The sequence below is a fragment of the Colobus angolensis genome, unplaced genomic scaffold (assembly GCF_000951035.1).
Source record: "Colobus angolensis palliatus isolate OR3802 unplaced genomic scaffold, Cang.pa_1.0 Scaffold126, whole genome shotgun sequence".
NCBI lineage: Eukaryota > Metazoa > Chordata > Mammalia > Primates > Cercopithecidae > Colobus > Colobus angolensis.
This window is the reverse complement of record NW_012113808.1, coordinates 435,871-461,479: the sequence shown is the minus strand read 5'-3', so window position 1 is coordinate 461,479 and position 25,609 is coordinate 435,871. Positions and strand designations below refer to the sequence as shown.

Here is a 25,609-nt window from a genome sequence, read left to right as displayed (position 1 = left end):
TTGCATTTTGTTTTTGGCTACTATTGAGTCCTGTTTTTAGATAATCGAATACATAAACTACCAGAGTCACTCACATCTGCTTGAACACCTTTCAGCAAAGGTGTTCGATCTTAAATTATTCCTCTTTGCCTCGTCTAACACTCTAAGAATGCATTATCCTTGATATTCTTCAGGTTCTTGCCATATAAATAAACAAAATTGTTTTGTTTTATGAGCCTTCTTCTTTAGAGTTTGACTTTATAATTGGCCTTCATGTGCTTGATGCAATTGGCCCTAATTGTAGATACAAAGGCAAATTAGTAGCGATAGAAATGGGTCATGAGACAATTTGGCCACCCCCTACAAGGTACGTGTCTGAAGCAAGGTCGTGATAAGATCTTCAAGCAAAACAAAAATAGCCTCACTAGATGTGTGGGTTGGCAAATTCCAGCTTGCAAGGAATGCGCAGTGGAGTTTGGAGTAACCTAAGTCACCCAAATTCTCCTCTCTTTCCTCATTTCAATTATCAGGGTCTTCCACTCTATCCCAATCACTGCACTAATTTTGCACGAGATCTGGTAATGCTGTAAATACAACTTACTCTGCAATATTATAGTCCATAGGTTCAAATTTTGAGTTTGATTTTGTCACTTCAGTTCTGAGGCTAGTAACCTAAATGATCTCTTAGCAGTTAAAGCCAGCCCTTAGTTTTCTGTTTGGAGCCAACAATTTTTATCTTAAGCTTGTCATTATCTTTCTTTAAAGTTCAGCAGCACTTAAGGAACCATGCCATGTGTCCCCCAAAACCTTCCTTCAATGGGGACTTCATTACAGTTGGCATAGGAAATAACAATAACTCTTTTGCCTCTATATGCTATAATCTACCTGAGAAACACTCTCTTTGAATCCTCAGTGTCTTCAGATCCAACTAAGCTCAATAATCACTTCCTTGAGGATCTGTGCCCTGAAACTCTTCTTCATAACACTTTCTATACCAATTAACAGTTTTTCATTGCAACTATGCACTCCTTTTAACTGATAACTTTTTATCTGATAACTAGTTTATCAGAAAAGGAATTTATTCAGGGATTTGAGCTGATCTAAATGGAAAAAGTAATTTTGATAAGAGGAAGATGCTGTTTACCCAACTACAACTCTTGAAATCTACTCATGTGACTTTATACATAGAGAATATTCTGAAAATGCAGTTGTTAGCTTCCCCTCTCCCCCAAAAATGGCAAAACAAATTTATGAAGTAAAGTCCATTCCTCATTGCTAATTTCCTTAAAGGCTAACATCCTCCTACCTTAGCATTTAAAAAATTGTATGAAAGTCATCAGTGAGGTCCTTAATTCTCTGTGTCTATCAGTTACCTACATGCAGATATCTTTTTTTTTTTTGTCTTCTTTTCAATCCAAAGTTTGTGATATCTATTCTTGGGCACCTGGAGAGGTTCAATTTCTTGGAAAATTCCTCTTTTGAAAGGAATTTTTATACCACTCAATGGAAACAGAAATAAAAATATCACAAATGATACCACAAACCACTGTTCCCTGAGTTCAAGATCCTTTTAGTATATTTCTACCCTAGTTCACAGTCAATATTTTCTCCATAGTTATGGACAAACAGCAAATACAACAACCACCATTATACCACAGATACAATTGCACGGTAAAGAAAAGGAAAAAAAATGTTAATGTAAGATGCAGCAGGCAAAGAAATAGAGGTAGAGCCTATAGTTCTTTGTACAGCTGATCTTGAGGCTATAACTGGTATTTTCCTCTCCTACCACCTATTCCATGTTTTGCCTATCTTTGACTCACACTAAAGCTGGTTGAAGTTCTTTGCTTGATGGGGCAATGCACACCTTTATTTCTTGGGGGCTTGAATCCTTAGTGGTTCTGCCTGTGATGGGTTGCTATAGTCAGCTGATAATTTTCACCACGTATACAACAAAGGACCCCTGGGGATCTCTTGTGATCCAGTTCTACTTCTCCCAGCTTCTATTGTGAAACAGTGATCCTGTTTCCTTTCCTTTTGGTAGCCAAGGTCAGTTAGCAGGTGTCTGCCTGCTGTGAAGCCCCCCCAGCCCTGCACAGGGTTTCTTAGTTTCATAGCTGCTATGCCATTGACAGTTTGGATTGAAAAATTCTTTCTTGTGTGTGGGAGGTTGTCCTGTGCATTGTAAAATGTATCCTTGGCTTTTATTCACCAGATATTAGTAGCGACCGTATTCCCACTCCCCAGTTGTGACACTAAAAAGGTCCCCAGACATTGCCAAACATCTTCTGAGAGGAAAATCACCTTTTGCTGAGAACCACTGGGTTAGTGGTTTGAAGAGCCCTAAAGGGACAAATGAGGGTCTCAAGTCAGTGTTACTTCATGAATGCTCTTCTTCCCTGTTCTATCACTTCTTCACCAGGAAAGCCTATGCTTGGAATGGTAAAGATCCTTCAAATTGCAGTCATACCAGGACTACTGAAAGGGCAATTTACCAGGAGAGTATGAAGGGGTGATTCATTCAAGGAAGGGATGCTAAGCAGAATTGCATATTAAGCAATACACTTGTCATGGAAAACTCGAGCTCTAGGGAGAGGAAGGAAAAAAATCACCATAACCCAATATTAAAAAACATTGTTAATATTTTTCTAAATAATGCTTCCACCTTTATAATGTATACTTATTGTAAACAATTTGGAAAACAAAAATGAAAATAACATTTCTCATAATTTTATCATCAGAAAAATACACATTTAACATTAAGATATATTGCGGCCAGGCGCAGTGGCTCACGCCTGTAATCCCAGCACTTTGGGAGGCCGAGGCAGGTGGATCACAAGGTCAGGGGATCAAGACCATCCTGGTTAACACGGTGAAACCCTGTCTCTACTAAAAACTACAAAAAATTAGCCGGGCATGGTGGTGGGTGCCTGTAGTCCCAGCTACTCAGGAGGCTGAGGCAGGAGAATGGTGTGAACCCGAGAGGGAGAGCTTGCAGTGAGCTGAGATCAGCCACTGCACTCCAGCCTGGGCGACAGAGCGAGACTCCGTCTCAAAAAAAAAAAAGATATATTTGCTTTAACCAAAGTTAAAACCTCTATATTCTATTGTAAAAGTAATACTTGGTTACTGTCATATCCAAGAATTATAGGAATACATACCTTAGAAAGTGAATGTTCTTCCTATTCCTGATCCCCAGATATAACCACTGTTAACATTTTGGTGTATTCTTGCCCATATTTTTTTCTACATGTAACCCAAATTACAATTAAAAAAATTCATGAATAACTCCTTATTCTAAATATTCTGTTGCAACTTGCCCTTTTTTCTGATGAGATATCTTGAATACCTTTTAATGTAAATACATAAATTCACCTCATTCTTTTGAAAACCAGTATTGTATTCCACTGTGTGAGTATAACCAAATTTACTTAATGTATTGGTGGACATTTAAATAATTTCCAATTTTTAGATGCTATAAATAGTGATGCTAAGAGCATCTAATATATGTGGGCATATAAGTTATTGTTAAAACTAATATAAAACAGTAAAGGCCAGTTGCAAAATATAAGAATATTGTAGAAAGAGGAGGGGAGGGGTATGTGACTTTCCAGAGATTGAGCCATATTATAAAGTTATAGTAATTAGGCCAATGTGTTGTTTGTAGAAGGGTAAGCAAACAGACCACTGGAACAGAACAGGAAACCTAGAGACAGACCCATGTATAAACAGGATATATAACCACTCTGTTGTTACAAATCAGTGGAGAAATGATAAAATATTCAATATGTGGTCTTGGGACAATCATTTACCAGTATATAACACCAATTCCAAGTGGATTCATGATCTAAGTGGAAAAAGAAAAGATTTAAAAGTTTTATGAGAAAATACAGGGTAATACTATTATAATTTTGATATAAGACAGAGTTGATTAAATAAGGCATAAAATTGGCCAGGTGTGGTGGCTCATGCCTGTAATCCCAGCACTTTGGGAGGCTGAGGCGGGTGGATTATGAGGTCAGGAGATTGAGACCATCCTGTCTAACACAGTGAAAGCCTGTCTCTACTAAAAATACAAAAATTAGCCAGGTGTGGTGGCGGGTGCCTGTAGTCCCAGCTACTCGGGAGGCTGAGGCAGGAGAATGGCGTGAACCCTGGAGGCGAAGCTTGCAGTGAGCCAAGATCATGCCACTGCACTCCACCTTGGGCAACAGAGCGAGACTCTGTCTCAAAAAAAAAAACAAAAAAAAAACAAGGCATAAAATATACAAGTTGAAAAGATTGATACATTTGATTATATTAAAAATTTTAAAACTTCCTTTCAACCAAAGTTACTATAATAAAATTAAAAGGCAAGGAACAGATAGGGATAATATATTTGCATATCATTTGTTTATTCATTTATTCTTTCAACAAATATGTGGGTTTTTTTCTTTTTCTTTTTTTTTTGAACCAGAGTCTCACTCTGTTGCCTAGGCTGGAGTGGATGGCACAATCTTGGCTCACTGCAACCTCCACCTCCCAGGTTCAAGCGATTTACCTGCCACAGTCTCCCAAGTAGCTAGGATTATAGGCACATTCCACCATGCCCAACTAATTTTTGTATTTTTAGTAGAGATGTGGTCTCACCATGTTGGCCAGGATGGTCTCGAACTCCTAACCTCAGGTGATCTACCTGCCTTGACCTCCCAAAGTGCTGGGATTACAGGTGTGAACCATCACGCCCGTCCTCATTCGACAAGTGTGTACTGAGTGTGCAGTATGTACAGATGCTATCCTAGGCAGTGGAGATATTGCAAAGAAAAAAACTGAAAAATCCCTATTTACATGGAGTTTACTTTCTGGTGGAAAAGGCAGTAAGTAAAATAATAAAATATACTGTATATATGATTTAAAAGAAAATATGGAAGGCAGATAGGAAGTGCCAGGAAGGACATGGGTTGCCATTTTAGATAGGATGGCTAGGAAGGTGTGCTAGTTTTCTATTGCTGCCATAACAAATTATCACAAACTCAGTTGGCTTAAAGTAACACAAATTTATTATCTTATAATTTTGGAGGTCAGCAGTCAGAAAAGGGACTTATTGGGTTAAAATCGGTGTCTGTAAACCTGGGTTTCTTCCTGAGGTTCTAGGGGAGGAGCTGTGTCCTGACATTTCCTAGCTTTTAGAGGCTTCTTGCATTCCTTGGATTGTACCCCCTCCACCTCCACCCCAGCCAGCAATCTCATCACTTGGATCTGTTTTCATTATGACATTTCCTTCTCTCTCTTGCCTCCCCCTTTCACTTGTAAGGAGCCTTGTGATTACATTGGGCCCTCCTGGATAATCCAGGATAATCTCCACCTTAAGATCCTTAAATATAATCACATTTGCAAAGTCACTTTTGCCATTAAGATAACACATTCACAGGTTCTGGGGATAAGGATGTGGACATCTTTGGGGGCCATTATTTGGGGTACTACAGAAGGCCTCAATGAGAAGGTGACATTTCATGAAGGAAGGACATTTCATGACATTTCTTCATGAAGGAAGAAGGGAGCAAGAAATCTGTGGGAAGAACAATCCACGCAGACAGAGTAGATGGTGCAAAGGCCTTGAGGCAGGACCATGCCTAGCCTGTTTCAGAACAGAAAAGACGACAAAGCAAAGTTAGCAAATAGTAGATAAGAAAAAGGTAATGGAGTGGTGGTGAGGGCCACATTACGTAGGGGCTTGTAACAACTGTGACCTTTACTCTGAGGGAGATGAGAGTCCTTGTAGAGTTTACTTAGTGCAGTGACATTATCTGATGTATGTTTTAATGGAATCACTCTGCCTGCTATGTGGAAAAATAGCTGAAAGTTAATCAAACTTGAAAGTGGGAGACCAGTGTATCAATTATGTATTATTGCATAACAAGCCATCCCAAAACTGAAGAACTTTAAAACAATTTATTATTTTTCATGATTCTTTGGGTTGGCTAGATGGATCCTTTGCTCCATGGTGGGGATTGCTGGGTTCATCATGCAGATGCACTCAGGAGTGAGTTTGGCTGTGACTGGGATGTCCAAGATGGCTTCACTCATGTGTCTGGTGCCTCAGGTGGGTTGTCTGGAAGGAACAGGGGCTGTTTAGGCTTCACTTGTGAATGGGTAATCAGACTCCTCATGTGGTGGCTCAAAGTTCCAAGAGAGCTAAAGTAGAAAATGTCAAGTCTCCTTAAGGGGTAGGCCTGGAACTGGCTCAGAATCATTTCTTCAAATTCTATTGGTCAAAGCAAGTCAAAAGGCCAGCCCAGTTTCAAGGGAGGAAATGGACTGCATCTCAATGAGGAGGATTGACATCTGTATATAGTTAGGAGGCTATTGCTCTATTTCAAGTGAGAGATGATAGTAACTTGAGTTAAGGTACTAACAGAATTTGGGGAGACTGGTTCTAATATGAATATGTTTTTAAGGTAGATCCATAAGGATTTTGGTAATAAAAAGTATCTTAGTCTGCTCAGGCTGCCATAACAAAATACCATAGACTGGGTGGCTTAAACAATAAACGTTTATTTTCTCAACAGCTCAAGACTGGAAGTTGAAGATCAGGGTACCAGCATGGTTGTGTTTTGGTGAGGATTCTCTTCCTGGCTTGTAGATAACCACCTTCTTGCTCTGTCTTCAAATAGCCTTTCCTTGGTGTATGGAGAGAGAAAGAGATCTTTTCTTATGAGGCCACCAATCCTAATGGATCAAACCTTTCCTTGGTGCATGGACAGAGAAAGAGATCTTTTCTTATAACGCCACCAATCCAATCCTAATGGATCAAAACACTACTCTTATGACCTCATTTAACCTTACTTATCTCCTAAAAGCCCTGTCTCCAAATATAGTCACACTAAGGGTTAGGCTTCAACATGAATTTGTGGGGGAGGGTGGTCACAATTCAGTCCATAGAAAATAGGATATGGAATAGGAAAGAGAGGAGTCAAAGATGACTCTAGTGTTTAGTCTGATTTGCTGGAAGAATAGAAATTAACTGAAATAGGGAACACTGCTGAAGAAGTAGGTATTGGAGGATGGTTATGTTCAGTTTTAGACATGTTAATTTTGAGAAGCATGTTAGACACTCAAGAGAATATAGTAGGCCAGGTGCGGTGGCACACACCTGTAATCCCAGCACTTTGGGAGGCCAAGGTGGGTGGATCACGAGGTGAGGAGATCGAGACCATCCTGGCTAACACGGTGAAACCCTGTCTCTACTAAAAAATACAAAAAAATTAGCCCGGCATGGTGGCGGGCACCTGTAGTCCCAGCTACTCAGGAGGCTGAGGCAGGAGAATGGTGTGAACTTGGGAGGTGAGCCGAGATCACGCCACTGCACTCCAGCCTGGGCGACAGAGTGAGACTCCGTCTCAAAAAAAAAAAAGAGAATATAGTAAATAGGTAATTTGATATGAGTTTGGACTGGATATATGAGTTCCCTGAACCGAAGATATAAAGTGGGGGAATTGTCAAATTATAGATGGCATTTAAAACCATAAGAATGGGATCAACAAGGCAGTATAAGTGTAACAGAGAAGAGAGGAGGACTTCTGGAGCAATTCAGTGTTTGGGGAGGTGAAGAGAAACCATAAAAGACTGGGAAGAAGTGGCTACTGCGGTATTATAGAAGGAGAGTCAAGAGAATGTGGTTTCTAGACACAGGGAATGACAGCTGTTTTAAATGCTGCTTCAGGGTCAAGTGAGATGAGGAGTAAGAATTGACAATCAGATTTAGCAATGCGGAAGTCATTGCAAAATCCCTAGATTTTGACAAGAGCAGTTTCTGAGAAGCGATGGGGTGAAAGCTTGATTAGAGATAGATCAAGAAGAATGGGAGAAGTAGAGATAGTCAATGTTTGCATCCTGTATGGCACCAATCACATTGTCAGGCATAAACCAGGCACAGAAATATTTGTTGAAATATTGTTAAACCTATAAAGTACTTACATACTTTTTTATTATGGAGTATTAAAAATAAACAAGCTGGCCAGGCGCGGTAGCTCATGCCTGTAATCCCAGCACTTTGGGAGGCCAAGGTGGGTGGATCACAAGGTCAGGAGTTCGAGACCAGCCTGACCAACATGGTGAAACGCCATCTCTACTAAAAATACACACACACACAAAAGTAGCTGGGCATGGTGGCACATGCCTGTAATCCCAGCTACTCAGGAGGCTGAGGCAGAAGAATTGCTTGAACCCAGGAAGCAGAGGTTGCAGTGAGCCAAGATGGTGCCATTGCACTCCAGCCTGGGCAACAGAGCGAGACTCCATCTCAAAATAAATACAAAAATAAAAATAAAAATAAAAAGCCATATTGTTTAATGCTTTTCCTTAATAACATTGAATTATCTATATATTTACATGTATATAGTAACTTTACATATATTTACAATATATTTACAAGACTTGAAAGGAATGTTTCCCAACACTTTAAAAAATTTGTTCTAATAGCTTCACTGAAATATAATTCACATGTAACTCATCATTTAAACTAACTGATTCAATACTTTTTAGTATATTCACAAATAGGTGAAACCATCACCCTAGTCAATTTTAGAACATTTCCATCTCCTCACAAAGAAACCCCACATCCTTTAGCTATCACCCCTCTACCTCACTGTTCCATGACCCCTAGCCCTAGGCAACTACTAGTTGAATCTACTTTCTATCTATAGATTTGCCTATTTTGGACACTTTGTATTAAATGGAATCATATAATAAGTGGTCTTTTGTGACTGTCTCCTTTCACTCTGCATAATGTTTTCAAGTTTCATCCACGTTGCAGCATAAATACTATTTCATTCCTTTTTATTGCCAAATGATATATCATTTTATTTATCCATTTATCTACTGATAGACATTTGGGTTATTTCTAGTTTTTGGTTATTGTGAGTAGTGCTGCTATGAACATTTGTGTTCAAGGTAAATATTTAACAGTGGAATTGCTGGGTCATATGGTAATTCTACGTCCAACTCTTTGAGGAACTGCCAAATTGTATTCTATAGTGACTGTACCATTTTACATTCCTACCAGCAATTGATCAGGGTTCCAATTCTTCATATATTCACCAATTATTATTTTCTCTCTTCTTTTTAAATATAGTCATCCTAGTGGATTTGAAGTGATATCTCATTGTGGTTTTACCCATCACTCTTCTTTAATATCAGCTTCTCTCTCTTGTGTTATAAAACCGGAACATCATTTTCTCCTACTATATCCTAGCATTGCTTGAAAAATAAATCTTTGAATTTATTCACCATAATGTGTACACTTCACAATACCACTCTGGATCCCATAGATATCTTTTAAATATTATGGTTCTCTTTTAAAAAACAGAAACTCCAGATTCTTACAATTCCCCATGATCTCTTCTACCCCAGGATTTAGTTATTTATGTAATAACTAAATAAGGGAAATGCTGAAACAGATAATCTCTTAATTATCTTTTTCTCTTTACTCGATTATATGATTTTCTTTCAATATCCAAAACCAATTTTTTTTTTTTTTTTTGAGGTGAAGTCTTGCTCTGTGGCCCAGGCTGGAAGTCAGTGGTGCTATCTGGGTTTACTGCAACCTCCACCCACTGGGTTCTAGTGATTCTCCTGCCTCAGCCTCTGGGGATTACAGGCACATGCCACCACACCCAAATAATTTTTGTATTTTTTAGGAGAGTGTTTCACCATGTTGGCAGGCTGGTCTCGAACTCCTGGCCTCAAATGATCCACCTGCCTTGGCCTCCCAAACCAGTTTTGATATGCAATTTTTCTCTTAATCTAACGGTGAACAATGAGAGGATTTATGAACTGAATAACAACCATGCAATTGAAAGGCTTAGAGCTTCATTCAGAGTCAAATATAGGCAATTAGAATGCAACTGGAGGCCAGGCACAGTGGCTCACTGGAATCCCAGCACTTTGGGAGGCCTAGGCAGGTGGATCACTTGAGCCCAGGAGTTTGAGACCAGCCTGGGCAACATGGCGAAACCCTGTCTCCACAAAATAGAGAAAAAAAAATTAGCCATGCATAGTAGCATGCGCCTGTAGTCCCAACAACCTGCGAGGCTGAGGTGGGAGGATCACTGGAGCCCCAGGAGGTCGAGGTTGCAGTGAGTGAGCCGTGGACTGCAGCCTGGGTGACAGAGTGAAACTGTGTTTAAAAAAAAAAAAAAGCAAGTAAAATCAACATCAGAGATAAGATCTTACTAAAAATCTTTACCTTCCTCTCCCTGACTTGGAGTGGTAGTCTTCCTTTAAAAAACAAACAAAAAACTGTTTTGCCAAGTACCAAAACTATGTGTTTACATCTGAAGCAATAAAACAAGGAGACAGGGTAGGGATGCAGGTTGTTACAGACATTGAAATCTATTTCCTGACAAAGGAGTAGCTACAAGTTGGGACACCTGGGGAAGCCTGGGGTAAATGCATATGCAAATAAGTGCTGGGAAAGTGCTCCTGGGATTCACCTCCCTTAAATACTTTCAGAAGTCATTATAGGTTATGAAACTTAGTGTTCTAATCATCATATTTATGGGAAACAGTGGAAAGCAGTTCAGGTAACATAGCTGTAGTTGAACAGGCCAGGGCAGTAGTGGCTGGAGAAAGAAAAGAAATATAGTTGATCCAGGCTTTGGAAAGTTGAGATCTTGGGATGTGCTATTCCAGGAGAGTTAGGAAAAATACCCTTTTCCTCAACTATGGTATGGTAAAGTAAGTATTGACTCTGAAAATATTCATAAGTACTGGCTTCCTTGGATCTAGAGGGAGTCATATTAAAATGGCTAGATTTGTGTCAGAGCTGTCTTTTTTTCTTTTTGGCATGATCAAGTCATTTCTAATCAGAGTAGGGGGAACACTGGTAGATGAGACGTCACTCAAATTCATGACAATTATTTGTTCAACATCCACAAAGCAAGTAGCCCAACAAGCAAGGTCCCCAGGAGCCTACTTTATCCTCAAGGAATCTGCTTAGTTAATTCACGTATTCCCAGAGCTGCAGAGGTATGAGTGGTGGTTACCTTCCTGCCAGAGCAGAACGTGCCTTGTAGTTACTGCCATATTCTAGCCAAGTTATTTCATTTACTGTTCCTTTGTTCCTAAATTAACAAGGAGAAAAGACTGTATACAACACATGACTACAATATAGAGGTTATTTAGAGAAAGCTTAAAACGTACTTGTGTTTTCTCTACTAGGCCTAGGGCATCCCACTTACCAAGCCTTAGCCTAAGTTTCTCTCTAGATGGTGGTGAGTTGCCATCTAGTTACCCATCCTGACGCCAGTGAGAGGTGACAACATGCTAGCAGCCCTCGCTCTTGGCACCTTCTCGGTCTCGGCATCCACTCTGGTGGTGCTTGAGAAGCCCTTCAACCTGCCACTGCATTGTGGGACCTCCTCTCTGGGCTAGCAGAGGGGGGAGCCGGCTCCCTCTGCTTGCGGGAGATGTGGAGAGGCGCGGGCAGGAACCGGGGCTGCTCACAGGCCAGCGGAAGTTCTGGTGGGCGCGGGCTTGGCTGGCCTGCTAAGCGGCCAACAGGCGCCGCTGGCCCAGGGCAGTGAAGGGCTTAGCACCCAGACCAGCAGCTGCGGAGGTTGTGCCTGGTCTCCCAGCACCCCTGGCGCTGTGCTCAAATTCTCAGCGGGGCTCAGCTGCCTCCCTGCGGGGCAGGGCTCAGGACCTGCAGCCCGCCATGCCCAAGCTTCCCCTCCGCCGCAGTCTCCTGTGGGGCCCGAGCCTCCCCGATGGGCACCACCCTCTGCTCCATGGCGTCCAGCCCCATCGACTGCCCAAGGGCTGAGGAGTGCAGGTGTTGCTCATGACTGGCGGGCAGCTCCCCCTGCAACCCTGGTGCAGGATCCACTGGGTGAGGTCAGCTGGGCTGGTGGGGACTTGGGGAACTTTTTATGTCTAGCTGAGGGATCGTAAACACACCAATCAGCACTCTGCCTCTTAGCTCAGGGTTTGTAAATACACCAATCAGTACTCTGTGTCTACCTCAAGGTTTGTAAATACACCAATTGGTACTCTGTATCTAACTAACCTAGTGGGGACTTGGAGAACTTTTCTGTCTAGCTAGAGGATTGTAAATGCACCAATCAGCACTCTGTCAAAATGGGCCAATCAGCTCTCTGTAAAATGGACCAATCAGCAGGATGTGGGTGGGGTCAGATAAGGGAATAAAAGCAGGCTGCCCGGTAGGGTTCTCTTCTATATTGTGGAAGCTTTGTTCTTTCTCTCTTTGTCAACGAAATCTTGTTGTTGCTTTTTGGATTCATGCTGCCTCATAAGCTGTAACACTCACCACGAACTAAGGTCTGCAGCTTCACTCCTGAAGTCAGTGAGACCACGAACCCACCAGAAGGAAGAAGCTCCAGACCCATCTGAATGTCTGAAGGAACAAGCTTGAGACACACCATCTTTAAGAACTGTAACACTCACCACAATGGTCTGCGGCTTCATTCTTGAAGTCAGTGAGACCGAGAACCCACCAATTCTGGACACACCAGGAACGTGATTCTTCAACAAACGTTGATGGAGGCTTACATGGGGCCGGACCACGGCGCTGATAAAGCACTGGGGCTAGCAGGGGAACAAAGTCTAGCTATGGCAGTACCTGCCCATAATGGCCCACAGTTTAGTGGAATACACCTGCTATTATCTTTTCATTTTGTTTGTGTGGGAAAGGAGTATGGTATTTAATATTTAATTGAGCAGTTATATGTGAAAGAGCATCTTCGTGAGCCTTAACTCCTTTCATCCTCAAATAACCCTACAAGGCAGGTATTATTCTATCCCTATGTTACAGATAAGGAAACTGAGGCAGAGAAATTGCATGCTTCATCAAGGTCACACAACCACTCCGTGAGGCAAACTGAACATAGGCTGTCTGGCTCCTGAGAGCCAATGGGCAGGAGGGAGACCCGAAGGGCAGGCTTGATCTTCATGAAAACAGTACCAACACCATCCACTGATCGATTCTCATATTTCCATCACTTAAAGCTCCTGGCCTCACTGCCAGGAATGGAAAGTTAAAAAACTCCTAGCTTTGTAAGGTTTTGCCTGGATCCTGAAAAAAACCTTCCCACGTACTCCGAGGAGCTCCAGGGAGGCCTCCCTTCTTTCTCCAACCCTGGCCCGGGGCACTAGAGGGCCTGCTCCCGCGGACGAACTACAACCCCCACGATGCACCGCGCGGAGAGCTGGGCCCCCGCTGAGGGAAGGGTAAGGTGTCCCGAAGGTGCCTTCATAAAAAAATTACGTACTTTTTTTACGTCGCTTTCCCACGATCACACAGATCTCAGTTCCAGGAGGACGCATCGTCTTTTTATTAACAGTACATGCTGTGAGTCCTGTAGAGTAGTTTTTGTCTTCAGGCATAGCAGAGGGCGGCCGCAATAATACACAGTCGCGGGCGTCCCTGGACCACGCGGGGCGCGGGGCCAGCAGCAGCGGTCTCCCTTCGCCCCCACCGGACGCAGGCCGGAAGTACGTGACGGGAGACTTCCGGCCACTGCGTTGTAGTCGGCCGGCTGCAGAGCGTTCTTCCGCCGGCTGTTTTCCCAGGCTCGTTTGGCCTATACCTCGCACACTCCTCTGGCTCCTGGTCCTTCAGTCTCCGCTCGTCTCATCGTAGGCTGTGACGACATGAGCAGCAAAGAAGGTGGCATCCTCAACAACACGGGGCGTTATGTATTCAGAGGGGGAGGTTCTCCAGTCTTTCTATGCAGTTTTCCCCTTTTCACTCTTGAAGGATGCCTTCGTGCCTTGCAGACTCGGAGGCGGCAACTCTGGTTCTCTCCCCGGCCAGATTGGCCCTGTTTACACCTCCTTTTTTATTAAATCTTTGAGGTGTGATTTTATCCTAGTTGAGTAATTACTGTAATGTCAGATCATAGCACCAGTTGGTGGAAGCTTGGATGGTTTGCGTGGAAAGGCCTGGGCAGCGTCTCTGTCAGTCTGCAGAGAAAGCCTCTAAGACGAGGGCCCTGTGCGTGTCTGGTTTTAAAGCAAGGAGGAGGTTTGCCTATGTTCTGTTTTGCAAACTCTTGGTGATGGAAGATCCCTCTCTAACTTTTTTTTTTCTCTATATAAGGATCAGGAGGGTTCAGGAAAAGGAAGCATGACAATTTCCCGCATAACCAAAGAAGAGAAGGGAAGGATGTTAATTCATCTTCACCTGTGATGTTGGCCTTTAAATGTAAGTTCTCTGCAATGTAAGTTGATGAAGGGGAGAGAACAAAATTATTTAGCCATGGTTATGCGCAAGAAAACAGTCCCTAAGAATTTAGATGTGAAACTTTAGCTGAAAGTTTTGTGATGGTACTAGAACTACCCTGAAAGTCTGGATTACAAAGGCCTTTACTTTTATGTCCCATTAAGAGAAATATTAATATTAGTAATCAGGTAAACAAACACAAGAAACAGTGAACATTAGCTAATTAATATTAGACATGTCACATACTCAAGAATTGTGTACCTGATAATATTTATTCATCTGTTATATGCTAAAATATATTTTCGTTTAGTGTGTATCCTCTGCTAGGCTTGAAGACAGGGATGGTGTCTTTGTTTTAACTGTAAGACTATGCACAGAATAGGAGCTTGTATCTATTAGTAAATCTTGTGTATCTGTATACACAAATTTTCACAGTCCCCTTTTCTCAGCATATTAACTTGGACAAGTTATTCCTCATTTCAAAACAAACGTAAAACAAAGTTCTCTTCCTTTTGTCCCCCTCTTATCCACTATCCTGTACCTTACATTTCTGTGATTAAGGAATCTGGGAAGGGCTTAGCTGGTTGATTCCAATTTGCAATCACCTGAAACCTTGATTGGGGCTGAAGGATCCACAGCTGTTGACAGTTCAGGCCTTTTGCCTGCAACCAGCTCTCTGTTCCTGTCCACATGAACTTGTGCTGCTTGGCTGTCCTTTGGTGTGGCATCTGGTCTCCTTCAGAGAGAGTGCAAGGAGGAAACCACAATCTCCTTATGTCCTAATCTTAAACATCAGACACTGTCATTTTTGTCACATTTTATTTATTAGAAGGGAGGCAGTTTTAAAAACTGTCTCACATTGAAGGGGAAGGAAATTATATCCTCCCCTTTGGAGGAAGGAGTTTCGAGTGTTTTGTGGATATATTTTAAAACCACCACAGTATCTACTGTGATCTTCAGAAGTTTAAGACAGCTGGCTGTAATTGAATAAAGAGCATGCGGATACAGAAGGTGGAGTTGCGGCTGGGCGTGGTGGCTCACGCCTGTAATCCCAGCACTTTGGGAGGCCAAGGCAGGTGAATCACGAGGTCATGAGTTTGAGACCAGCCTGGACAACATGGTGAAACCCCCGTCTCTACTGAAACTACACGGTGAAACCGTGTCTCTACTAAAAATACAAAAAATTAGTCGGGCGTGGTTGAACCGCTTGAACTGGAAACACCAAGGTTGCAGTGAGCCAAGATCGCGCCATTGCACTACAGACCCGGCGAGAGAGTGAGACTCCATCTCAAAAAAAAGAAAAAGAAGGTGGAGTTGCTTCTAAGGTGGTGTCCTCATTACCTGTCTGCTGAACTAGAATTTTCTTTTCTTTTTTTTTTTTTGAGACAGAGTCTCATGCCTGGCTAATTAAAAAAAATTTTTTTTGTAGAGACAAGGTTTTGCCATGTTGCTTAGGCTGGTCTTGAACTCCTGAGCTCAAGCAGTCTGCCTGCCTCGGCCTCCCAAAGTGCTGGGATTACAGGCATGAGCCACTGCACCTGGCCTGAACTACAATTTTCTTTAAGACCTAGGTCAAGTAGCTTCTTTCCTGTGAACGCGTTCTGATTTTTCTCTAAAGCCGACTTGGTGACCAACATGAAATATTGAGTATCTGCTATGTTGTAGCATGTATTAGTAGTGAACAAGAAACATGGTTTCTGCTTTCCTGCGGTTTTTACATATATTTGTTATAGCATGATTACGTTTTATTTGTTTACATCTCTGTCCCTTATATAGGACTGAGCTCCTTGAGGAGAGGAACTGTACCTTATCTAACTTTATATTCATAGTATCTGACTTACAGTGGTCATTAATGTAGCCATAATAATACATATTGATTATCTTAACCTTGGCCTAATTATTATCTTAGTAATAAAAGACTAGATATATTTAAGTCCTTGTCAGCTACTAATTTAGTTAATAGTTTAAGTTCTCTTTTTTTCAGTTCATGCAGTATACATGATTGAGTGTTTCCTATAGGCCAGGCAACGTGGGGCAGTGCAGTGAAAAGACTTTGGAAATAAAGGCGTTATTAAGAGAGTTAAGTGGTTTAAGGGTATTTCAATGTATAGAGCTTGATAAATTCAGAAAGTTTATACTTGAAATTTGCCAAGTAAGTAGATTAAATGTTTTTACCACAATTAACTGGGCATGATGGCATGCACCTGTAGTGTGCTTTTAGTCCTAGCTACTCTGGAGGGGCTGGGGCAGGAGGACTGCTTGAACTCAGAAGTTTGAGGCTGCAGTGAGCTGTGATTAGGGCCACTGCACTCTAGCCTGGACAATGGAGACCCTGACTCAAAAGGAAAAAAAAGCTAACTGTGTGATGTGATAGCTATTTTAATTAGCTTGATAGTGGTAATCATTTCACAGTTTAGATCAAAGTGTCACATACTACATATATATCTGTATATCGCTCTCCACACGCAGTTGTGTTTTTTTTTTCGGAGATAGCGCCTCACCCTGGCCCAGGCTGAAGTGCACTGGTGTGATCTTCGCTCACTGCAAGCGTAGCCTCTTGAGCTCAAGTGATCCTCCCACCTCAGCCTCCCAAGTAGCTGGGACTACAGGCATGTGCCACCACGTGTGGCTAGTTTTTAGATTTTTTTGTTGAGGCAGGGTCTCACTATGTTGCCCCTGCTGGTCTCGAACTCCTGGGCTCAAGTGATCTCATCCCCTTGGCCTCCCAAAGTGCTGGGATTATGGGCATAATCAACCCGTAATAACCCGGTCCTATAATTTTTAATGGTCAGTTATACCCCAGTAAAGGTGGAAAAGCAGGAAGACAGAGCAGGGAAAAAAAATTTTAATAAACTTGAAAAAAAAGGTCCAAGTTTCTTTTTTTGGAGATGTTTATATTATTAATGTATGTGGTTAAAATAATTTTTAAAACTTTATGTAACTTTTTGTTACATAAAAGTAATTTTTGTTATGTGTCATTTTGTGATAATCTTTTGTTTACTCAGTTCATTTTTTATAACTTGTACAGTATTCCCATTGTGAGACTGAGTGGTAAAACCAAGTTAAGGCATACCTATATTTAAAGGAGAAAATATTTTAATTATTATAGTCTTTTTGATTTTCACGTAATTTAGAAATAAATAAGATGATTTTATTCTCTTCGTTTTTATAAACTGAATAATAGTTGCTTTCTTACATATAAAGACAGTACTTTTAGGTACAGACTGTTTTTGCTTTCTAGCCATTTGTATTCTAAGAAAATTAAAATCATTTCCCTTTTTTTTCCTTTCATAAGAGTTACCAAATGTTTTGGAAAAGTTTAACATAAAAGCCTCCAGTTCTGTCAGAGGAGATTTTAAATGGACTCTCACTCTGTCGCCCAGGCTGGCATGCAGTGGTGCCGTCTCAGCTCACTGCAGCCTCCGCCTCCCAGGTTCAAGTGATTCTCTTGCCTCAGCCTCCCAAGTAGCTGGGACTACAGGCCTGTGCCACCATGCCTGGCTAATTTTTGTATTTTTAGTAGACATGGGGTTTCACTATATATTGGCTAGGCTGTTCTCGAGCTCTTGACCTCAAGTGATCCACCCACCTCAGCCTCCCAAAGTGCTGGGATTATAGGCGTGAGCCATTGCACTCAGCCCAGAAAGTCTTAGAGAATCACTAGCTTCCAGAGAAAATTTCATGAGATAGTATAGTTTGTTCAACTCAAACTTAAATCCAGGATCTTTAATGTCCGAGCAACCACTTTGCTCTCAAAGTTTGAGCTAATTGCATTAAAAGGAGTTATCAGATGAATATTCTGTTGTTGAATCATCTGAGTAAAGAAATACTGTCTCTTTTTAAATTTATTTTGAAGTAATCTCAAATTTATTTAAAAAATTGGAAGACTTATACAGTTGGAAAAATAATACAAAGAACTTCTATATAGCCTTGACTTAGACTGACCAATTTTTAATATTTTGCCACTTTCGCTTTATTATTCTCTCTCTATATATAAATTTGTACGTCTAAACATACATTTATTCTGAAGTATTTAAGAACAAGTTGCATTCATCGTACCCCTTTACTTGTTAATACTTCAGAATATGTTTCCTAGGAAGACTATTCTCACGTATAACTATAGTATTGTTACTAATTTCAGGAGATTTAACACTGTCACAGTACTTTAATCTACAGTGCTTATTTTGACAATTGTCTCAATAAGGTTCCTTCTAGCTCTTTTTCTCTCTAGTCTAGTAATCTAGAACAGGATCACATTACACTGTAATGTCTCTTTTTAGTTTTCTTTGATCTGGAACAGTTTCTCAGTCTTTCTTTGTCTTTCATGACAATGATATTGATTGAAGAATATAGGTCTCATTTAATAGAACATTCCTCAACTTGGATTTGATTAATATTTTCTCATGATTAGATTCAGATTATGCATCCCTGGCTGGAATACTACATAAATGATGATTTGTTCTTTTGGGGGGTATTGCAAGGGACCAAGTAATGTAAGGCTTCATAAGGAGTTTGGAGTTTGTAAAATGTAATGCGGAGTCATTAGAGAGTCTTAAAAACTAAAGTAAATTTTTGGGAAATGTCACTCTGGCAGCTATAGAAAGGCAAGGTGGGCAGAGGCAGACCAGACAAGAGACTATTTTGTAGTTCGGGTATAGTAAGGTGTTTGTAAGGTAACTTAGAGGTAATAATAAGGTGACTTAGATTTGGATGACAGTAATGAAGCTAATAAGACAGATTCAACAGTGCTTTATAAAATTATATTACTATTATGAGTAATTTATATTTTATTCCAACTGCATTAGCATACATTTGAAAAAGTACTAGCTAAGCAGCAAAATAATAAGACATTATTCCATGTTAGGGGCAGTGCTTATTGGGCACATGGATTTGCACTTCCTGTTCAACAATTTCTTAGTTCCCAGGAGATTGCATACCCTTGGTATGTTTATCTCAAACTACAACACATGCTCTTACCCAGTATGTTATACTGCTTATGACTTCAACAAGCAGTTCAATTAGGAAATGTTTTGTGAACATATGCTGCTAGACACGGATCTGTGCTCTGATACAGTGGTGAAACAAGCACATTTACAAATAAATAACAATATAATTTTAGCTAGCAAAGGATAAATGTAAATCAGTGAAGCGTGGTAAGGAATGGAGAGTAAGGGAGGAGGGAGACAGGTGATTCTTAAGCAGTCCTTGAGCAGAATGAAATCTGAATGATGAAAGTGAAATGTGAGATGATGAGAGGGAATAGTGTTCTAGAGAGGCAGTAGCAAAAATAGAGGCATCAAGAAAGGTGCAAGCTTAGAGAATCAGGACCAGCAAGAAGACATAGTCTGGCTGGCTCACGAGCTAAGGGCGGGACATGAGGCAGTTTAATGTGTTAGAGGCATGAATTTATGAAAAGATTCTAGATTCTGTAGGTTATTTTTCCCATAGGTAATGTAATCTTTATGTAGACTCCAAGTTGTTGTACTGTTTTATTAAATGTTAGGTATATAAAACGTTCTGTACATATAGCTTTGTGTTCTAGAAAAGGTGAACAGTTTTCCTTCAGTTAAATTTATTTAATACCTTTTGCTCTAAGTATATTATTCACAAAACTTAGGTGTAGTCTTTTAAACAATAATAAAGTATTTTGTTAATTGTTAAGAATTTTAATAAGGAAAAAATTTTGAGGCTGTAACATCTGATAGTGGTATGATGAAAGCTTTTTGTTATTTTAAAAAACTTAAAACATTGTATTTGTTTGGCAGTCTCAAGTTAGGCTTTCTGTAAAAAGTTTACCGAGGTAAAATTATCTGAGTCTCAATATTCAAGACTAAAATTAAGCAGAATAGATGAAACTTAAGTTAGCATAAAAGTAAGCAGATTGGCAATTATATGTAATAGATATAGATAAAAGTATTCAGTTCAGCATTAAGTGCTGATAGAATACGGGTAAGGAGAAATCAGTATAAGGAATCAAAGTGCTGACATTTAAGGAGGCAAACGTGTGAAAAATTTCCTGAAGGCAAGACATGTTAGAATTGTGAAAATGTTTTGTTCTGTAAGGAAAAGGATGTATGAAAGTAGGGAGGAAATCTTTTCTTCATGTAATATTATGTTATGGGAGATTTGTGTCCATAACAATTGGACAGGTTGAAGATTAATTTCTATGTGGAAGTGTTGAGTCTTCAAAGGTAGTATATAAGAATTGGACACCACAGCCTATATTCAGCCTTTCATTGATCTCAGGAACTCTTCTTCATTTTCTCCTACTTTCAGTTCTTTTCCTAGATTTCTAACATGCTAACTCCATTTTCAGCTTTTTTCCAGCCTAATTACATTTAGATATTTCTTACTGATCATTTTCAGATGAACTCTGCCACAGCTTTCTGTTGATTGCAGAACTACTTTATAATCTAGTTATAACAAAACGAACTCACTCAGTGATTGTCTATTTTTAGTCATTTTTCCTTTTTTTCCTCTTTACTAATCTTTCTGAAAATATTTCTCAAGTATATGCTTATGTATGCAATATTACTATGTGGTAAAACAAAGTAAATTTGAGACTATGTACTTTCTAAAATAAATGGGCTAACTAGATTTTTACTTAATATTTAAGTGTGATGTTCATAATTTGGTAGCTTTTTAAAAAATTAAGATATAATTCACATACTGTGGCATTCACTTTTAAGAAATTTGTTTCATGTTCATTTTAATATACATGTGCTACCTTATTACAATTGACAGATTTTTAGAAAATCTTCAAGGATTCAGGAGTTTGTGAGCTGCTGTGTGTTGTTGGCATTTACAGAAATTATTAGTAGATCGTTTTACAGGTTTAGAAATCTGGGAACATTATGTGGACCTCTTGAGGTACTTTAGCACTGTTAGTGATATATACCTAGGATATTTGACAATTAACACTAGAGTAAGTAGGTGGAGAGATTGTTTATAATATTCACCTTTTTGTGTTTTGAGAATTAGTGTCATTACCATCGTGTTCTACTTCTGAATGAAGTCAGGTGACTGCAGTCATGTGCAAATACATTGTGACATCTTTTTTTTTTCTTTTTTTTTCTTTTTTTGAGGTGGAGTCTCACTCTGTTGCCAGGCTGGAGTGCAGTGACTCGATCTCCGCTCACTGCAACCTCTGTCTCCGGGGTTCAAGCAATTCTCCTGCCTCAGCCTCCTGAGTAGCTGGGACTACAGGCACGTGCCACCATGCCCAGCTAATTGTTTTATTTTTAGTAGAGACAGGGTTTCACTGCATAGGCCAGGATGGTCTTGATCTCTTGATCTCGTGATCCACCCACCGCAGCTTCCCAAAGTGCTGGGATTATAGGCGTGAGCCACCATGCCCAGCGTATGTGACATACATCTTAAAAATATTGTTTGGTAGGCTTTGAGTATAGAATATACATACTTATGATCATAATAATGTGTTTTTAGCATTTCAGCAGGAACTTGATGCAAGGCATGACAAATATGAGAGACTTGTGAAACTTAGTCGGGATATAACTGTTGAAAGTAAAAGGACGATTTTTCTCCTCCATAGGATTACAAGGTGAGTAAGCATCTTTAAAATTTATTGTAGTTTGATACTAGCTCTAGATTAGAATATTCTGTGACTTTGAATGTGAGGATTAGAAGACATCAGCAGCAGGTACAACTTAAGAGTTAATATTTTAATAAAAATAGGTCTCAGCTGGGTGTGGTGGCTCACGCCTGTAATCTCAGCACCTTGGGAGGCCAAGATGGGCAGATCGCTTAATTAAGCTCAGGAGGTTGAGACCAGCCTGGGCGACATGGTGAAACGTTGTCTCTACTAAAAATACAAAAATTAGGCAGGATTGGTGATGCATACCTATGGTCCCAGCTGCTTGGGAGGCTGAGGTGGAAGGCTTGCTTGAGCTTGGGAGGCAGAGGCTGCAGTGTGCTGAGATCGCACCACCGCACTCCAGCCTGGACGACTGAGCCAGACCCTGTCTAAAAGAAAAAAAAGTCTATAGAGGTTGGGTGGACTTAAAAATAGGAAAGAAAAATTCTTACTTTCAGAGCAGCTAAGGATTTTGTGTTCTGTTAAGATTATTTAAAATATAACTATTATCTGTGAAAATATATTAAATATTTTGATTGTTAGAACCTGTCACATTAAACTTTATTTGGATGATATACATGAAAATTTTAATATTACATAAATGTTAAAATCTGCATAACGTATTTTCTCATTCATTTTTGAACTCATTGCAATCTGGGTTTCTGCCTCAATCATTGAAACGCCCTTGTTACCTTCATATTATTAAGTCTGTTTTCTTATTTTACATTTTTGTAGCATATGATACTGTTGACTACTTAATTCTTTTTTGAAAGTTCCTCTTCTTTCAGTTTTGTGACTTTTGTTTAACTTTTTCTCTAGGACTTTATTTTTCTACGCAGGCTTTGTATATTTGATAGACTTCGTGATTGCAAGTAAAAGAAACTAACTTAAACTAGTTTAAGCAGAGCAGGGAAATTAATTATAAAAAGCCATTATCAACTAGCAGATTTTTTATTTTATGCAGTATTTTTTATTATAGTTGTGATCATATTGTTCATACAGTTTTGACTAGTAAACTGAGAAAATAGTAGACTTCAGAAAAATTAGAACTTCTCAAGATTCAGCACTATCTTATGAGCAGCTGAGTATCTCCATCTTCCATCTTTGCTTCTTTGTTTGCTTCATAATTCATTTGACCTGATTCCTTTGCCTTTCTGTTTCACTAGAGGTAGAATAGTATCTACCCTACAACTCCCCAGCTTCTGAAGATGGATTGTTGTTACAAATTCCAGATGTCTCCAGAAGGGTAGCTGTGGTTGGCTTTATACTATATATCAGAGAGAGAATGTAGGGAAAACCAAATAGAATTTATTAGCTTTTCATTATTGAAGATGTTATTGGCTGGGCATGGTGGCTCACGCCTGTATGGGCAACATGATGAAACCCCATCTCTACAAAAAATACAAAAAACTAGCTGGGGAAGGTGGTATGCACCTGTAGTCCCAGCTGCTCACGAGGCTGAGGCAGGAGGATTGATTGAGCCCAGGTGGTCAAGGTGGCAGTGAGTCATGACTTTGCCACTGTACCCCGGCGTGCGCAACAGAATGAGACCCTGTCTCAAAAAAAAAAAAAAAAGATACTGAAGTATTCCATTCAGTAACATGAAACTTTTAAGATAATTCTGACGTTTTAGTTTTTATTTCATTAAATGGAATCTAATTTGCCATACGTAGATTTATTGAAATATGGCACTGTTAACATTTTCTTACCTGACTCTGTAAAATTAGTTTTTGCTTGTTTTCTTACATCGTTCTTAGATAGCTTGTACATAGTAAGGCTTGTATTATCGAAAGAAGCAATACTGTTCTGATTAATTATGGATACTTTTTTTTTTAGTACCTATTGCAATTCTAAAACAATTGCCATCAATATTCAGCAGTAATATAAATAATAAAAGCAATAATATAAAGAAAAACATACAGATTGAGTATCCTGAATGCTTGGGACTAGAAGTGTTTTGGATTTCGGATTTTGGAATATTTGCAGATAATGTATGGGCTGAACATCCCTAATCTGGACATCTGAAATCTGAAGTGCTGTTGTGAGCATTTCCTTTGAGTGTCTTGGTGTTGCTAAGAAAGTTTTGGATTTTGGAGCATTTTGGATTTTGGGTTTTCAGATTAGGGATGCTCAACCTGTAATAGGAATATGACAGGAGACCTTAATATTTTAGAAAAATCTACATTACTGTGTGAAGTCCACTTTTAAATGTTTTTCCACCAAAAAAAAATAAATGCTCATTATAGTAAACTTAGAAAATGGTAGGCTTTAGAAAAATTACAAATGACAGAAAAGATAATGAGACGAATCAGTCTGTAATACCCAAAGATATAGCCTTTATCAGCTAGCAGGTTTCTTATTTTGTGCACTATTTTTTACCATAGTTGAGATCATATTGTTCATACAGTTTTGACTAGTAAACTGAGAAAATAATAGACTTCAGAAAAATAGGAAACTTCAGAAAAATTAGAAACTTTAGAAACATTAGAAACTTGAGGAAAGTAAAAATACTTTATGAAAGAGGCTGGGTGTGGAGGTTCACTCCTGTAATCCCAGCACTTTGGGAGGCCAAGGCAGGCGGATCACTTGAGGTCAGGAGTTTGAGACCAGCCTGGCCAACATGGTGAAACCCCATCTCTAGTAAAAATATAAAAATCAGCCAGGCGTGGTGGCGTCCCAGCTACTTGGGAGGCTGAGGCAGGAGAATTTCTTGAACTCAGGAGGTGGAGATTGCTTGAACTCAGAATTGTGCCATGACACTCCAGCCTGGGTGACAGAATGGGACTCTGTCTCAAAAAAAAAAAAAAACAACTTTTTGAAAGAAATGAGCCAGTCACAGTACATCTGAAAAACTGTTAATGAGAAGACCTCATGTATTTTAACTACAAAACTATTTTAATAGACATAAGATAACTCTTCTTCAGTGAGCTTCAGTAGTTTGTGTCTTTAAAGAATTTGCCATTTCCTCTTAAGTTTTGAAATTTATTGATGCTAATTTTCATTTTCATTTCACCTTTGACCCAAGAGTAATTTAAGTATCTTATTTTGTGTCCAAATATTTTGGGAGTTTTCCAGACAACTTTCTGATACTGATTTCTAATTTAATTTCATATGGTCAGAGAATATGTTTTCTATAATTTGAATCCTTTTAAATTTATGGAGCCTTAATTTTGACCCAGGATATGGTCTGTCTGGTAAATGTTGTGTGTACACTTGAAAAGTGTGTATTCTGCTATTGTTAGGTGTAATTAAGTCAGATTGGTTGATAGTGTTGTTTGCGTCACTTATTTCCTTATGATTTTCTGTATACTTGCTCTGTCAGTTATTGAGAGAGAGAAAGAGGGTGGCATCTCTTGACGATAATTGTAGATTTGGCTTTCTCCTTGAAGTCCTATCAGTTTTTTCTTCAAGTATCTTGAAGCTCTTTTATTTGATACATTAATATTTAGGATTGTTATGCATTTAATGAATTGACCCTTTATCATTATGATGGTATCTCTGGAAATAGGCTTTGCCCAAAGTTTGGTGTTAATGTAGCTACTCCTGTTTTCTTTTGATTGTTATCAGAATGTGTATTTTTTCATCCTTTTATTTTTAATCTATTTATATTTAACATGGATTTCTTGTTTCTTGCTTTTTAAAAATCCATTCTGAAAATCTCTGCTTGTTAGTGCAGGTGTTTAGATCGTTTACATTTAATGTAGTTATTGGTATGATTATAATTAAATCTACCATCTATTCTCTCCTTCCTGCCTTATTTTGGATAATTTTTTATGATCCCATTTTATCTTATTTGTAGGCTTATTAGCTATGCC

The 25,609-nt window shown here is 39.5% G+C and overlaps 1 protein-coding gene and 1 long non-coding RNA gene across 2 annotated transcripts in view; one reads left to right on the top strand and one right to left on the bottom strand.

The window, feature by feature from the left end:
- Positions 1–5,914: 5,914 nt before the first annotated feature.
- LOC105505465 lies at positions 5,915–13,379 on the bottom strand. The gene is made up of 3 exons (XR_001000751.1): positions 13,248–13,379; positions 11,004–11,081; positions 5,915–6,070 (listed from the first exon to the last, which is right to left on the bottom strand). It is a non-coding gene; the product is annotated as an uncharacterized LOC105505465 (long non-coding RNA).
- Positions 13,371–25,609, top strand: part of TSNAX (translin-associated factor X) — a 38,371-nt gene continuing 26,132 nt past the window's right edge. The window contains exons 1-3 of the mRNA XM_011933298.1: positions 13,371–13,645; positions 14,078–14,182; positions 21,647–21,761. Coding sequence (XP_011788688.1) covers positions 13,630–13,645; positions 14,078–14,182; positions 21,647–21,761 — 236 coding nt within the window. The 5' untranslated portion in view covers positions 13,371–13,629. The remainder of the gene's footprint in view (positions 13,646–14,077; positions 14,183–21,646; positions 21,762–25,609) is intronic.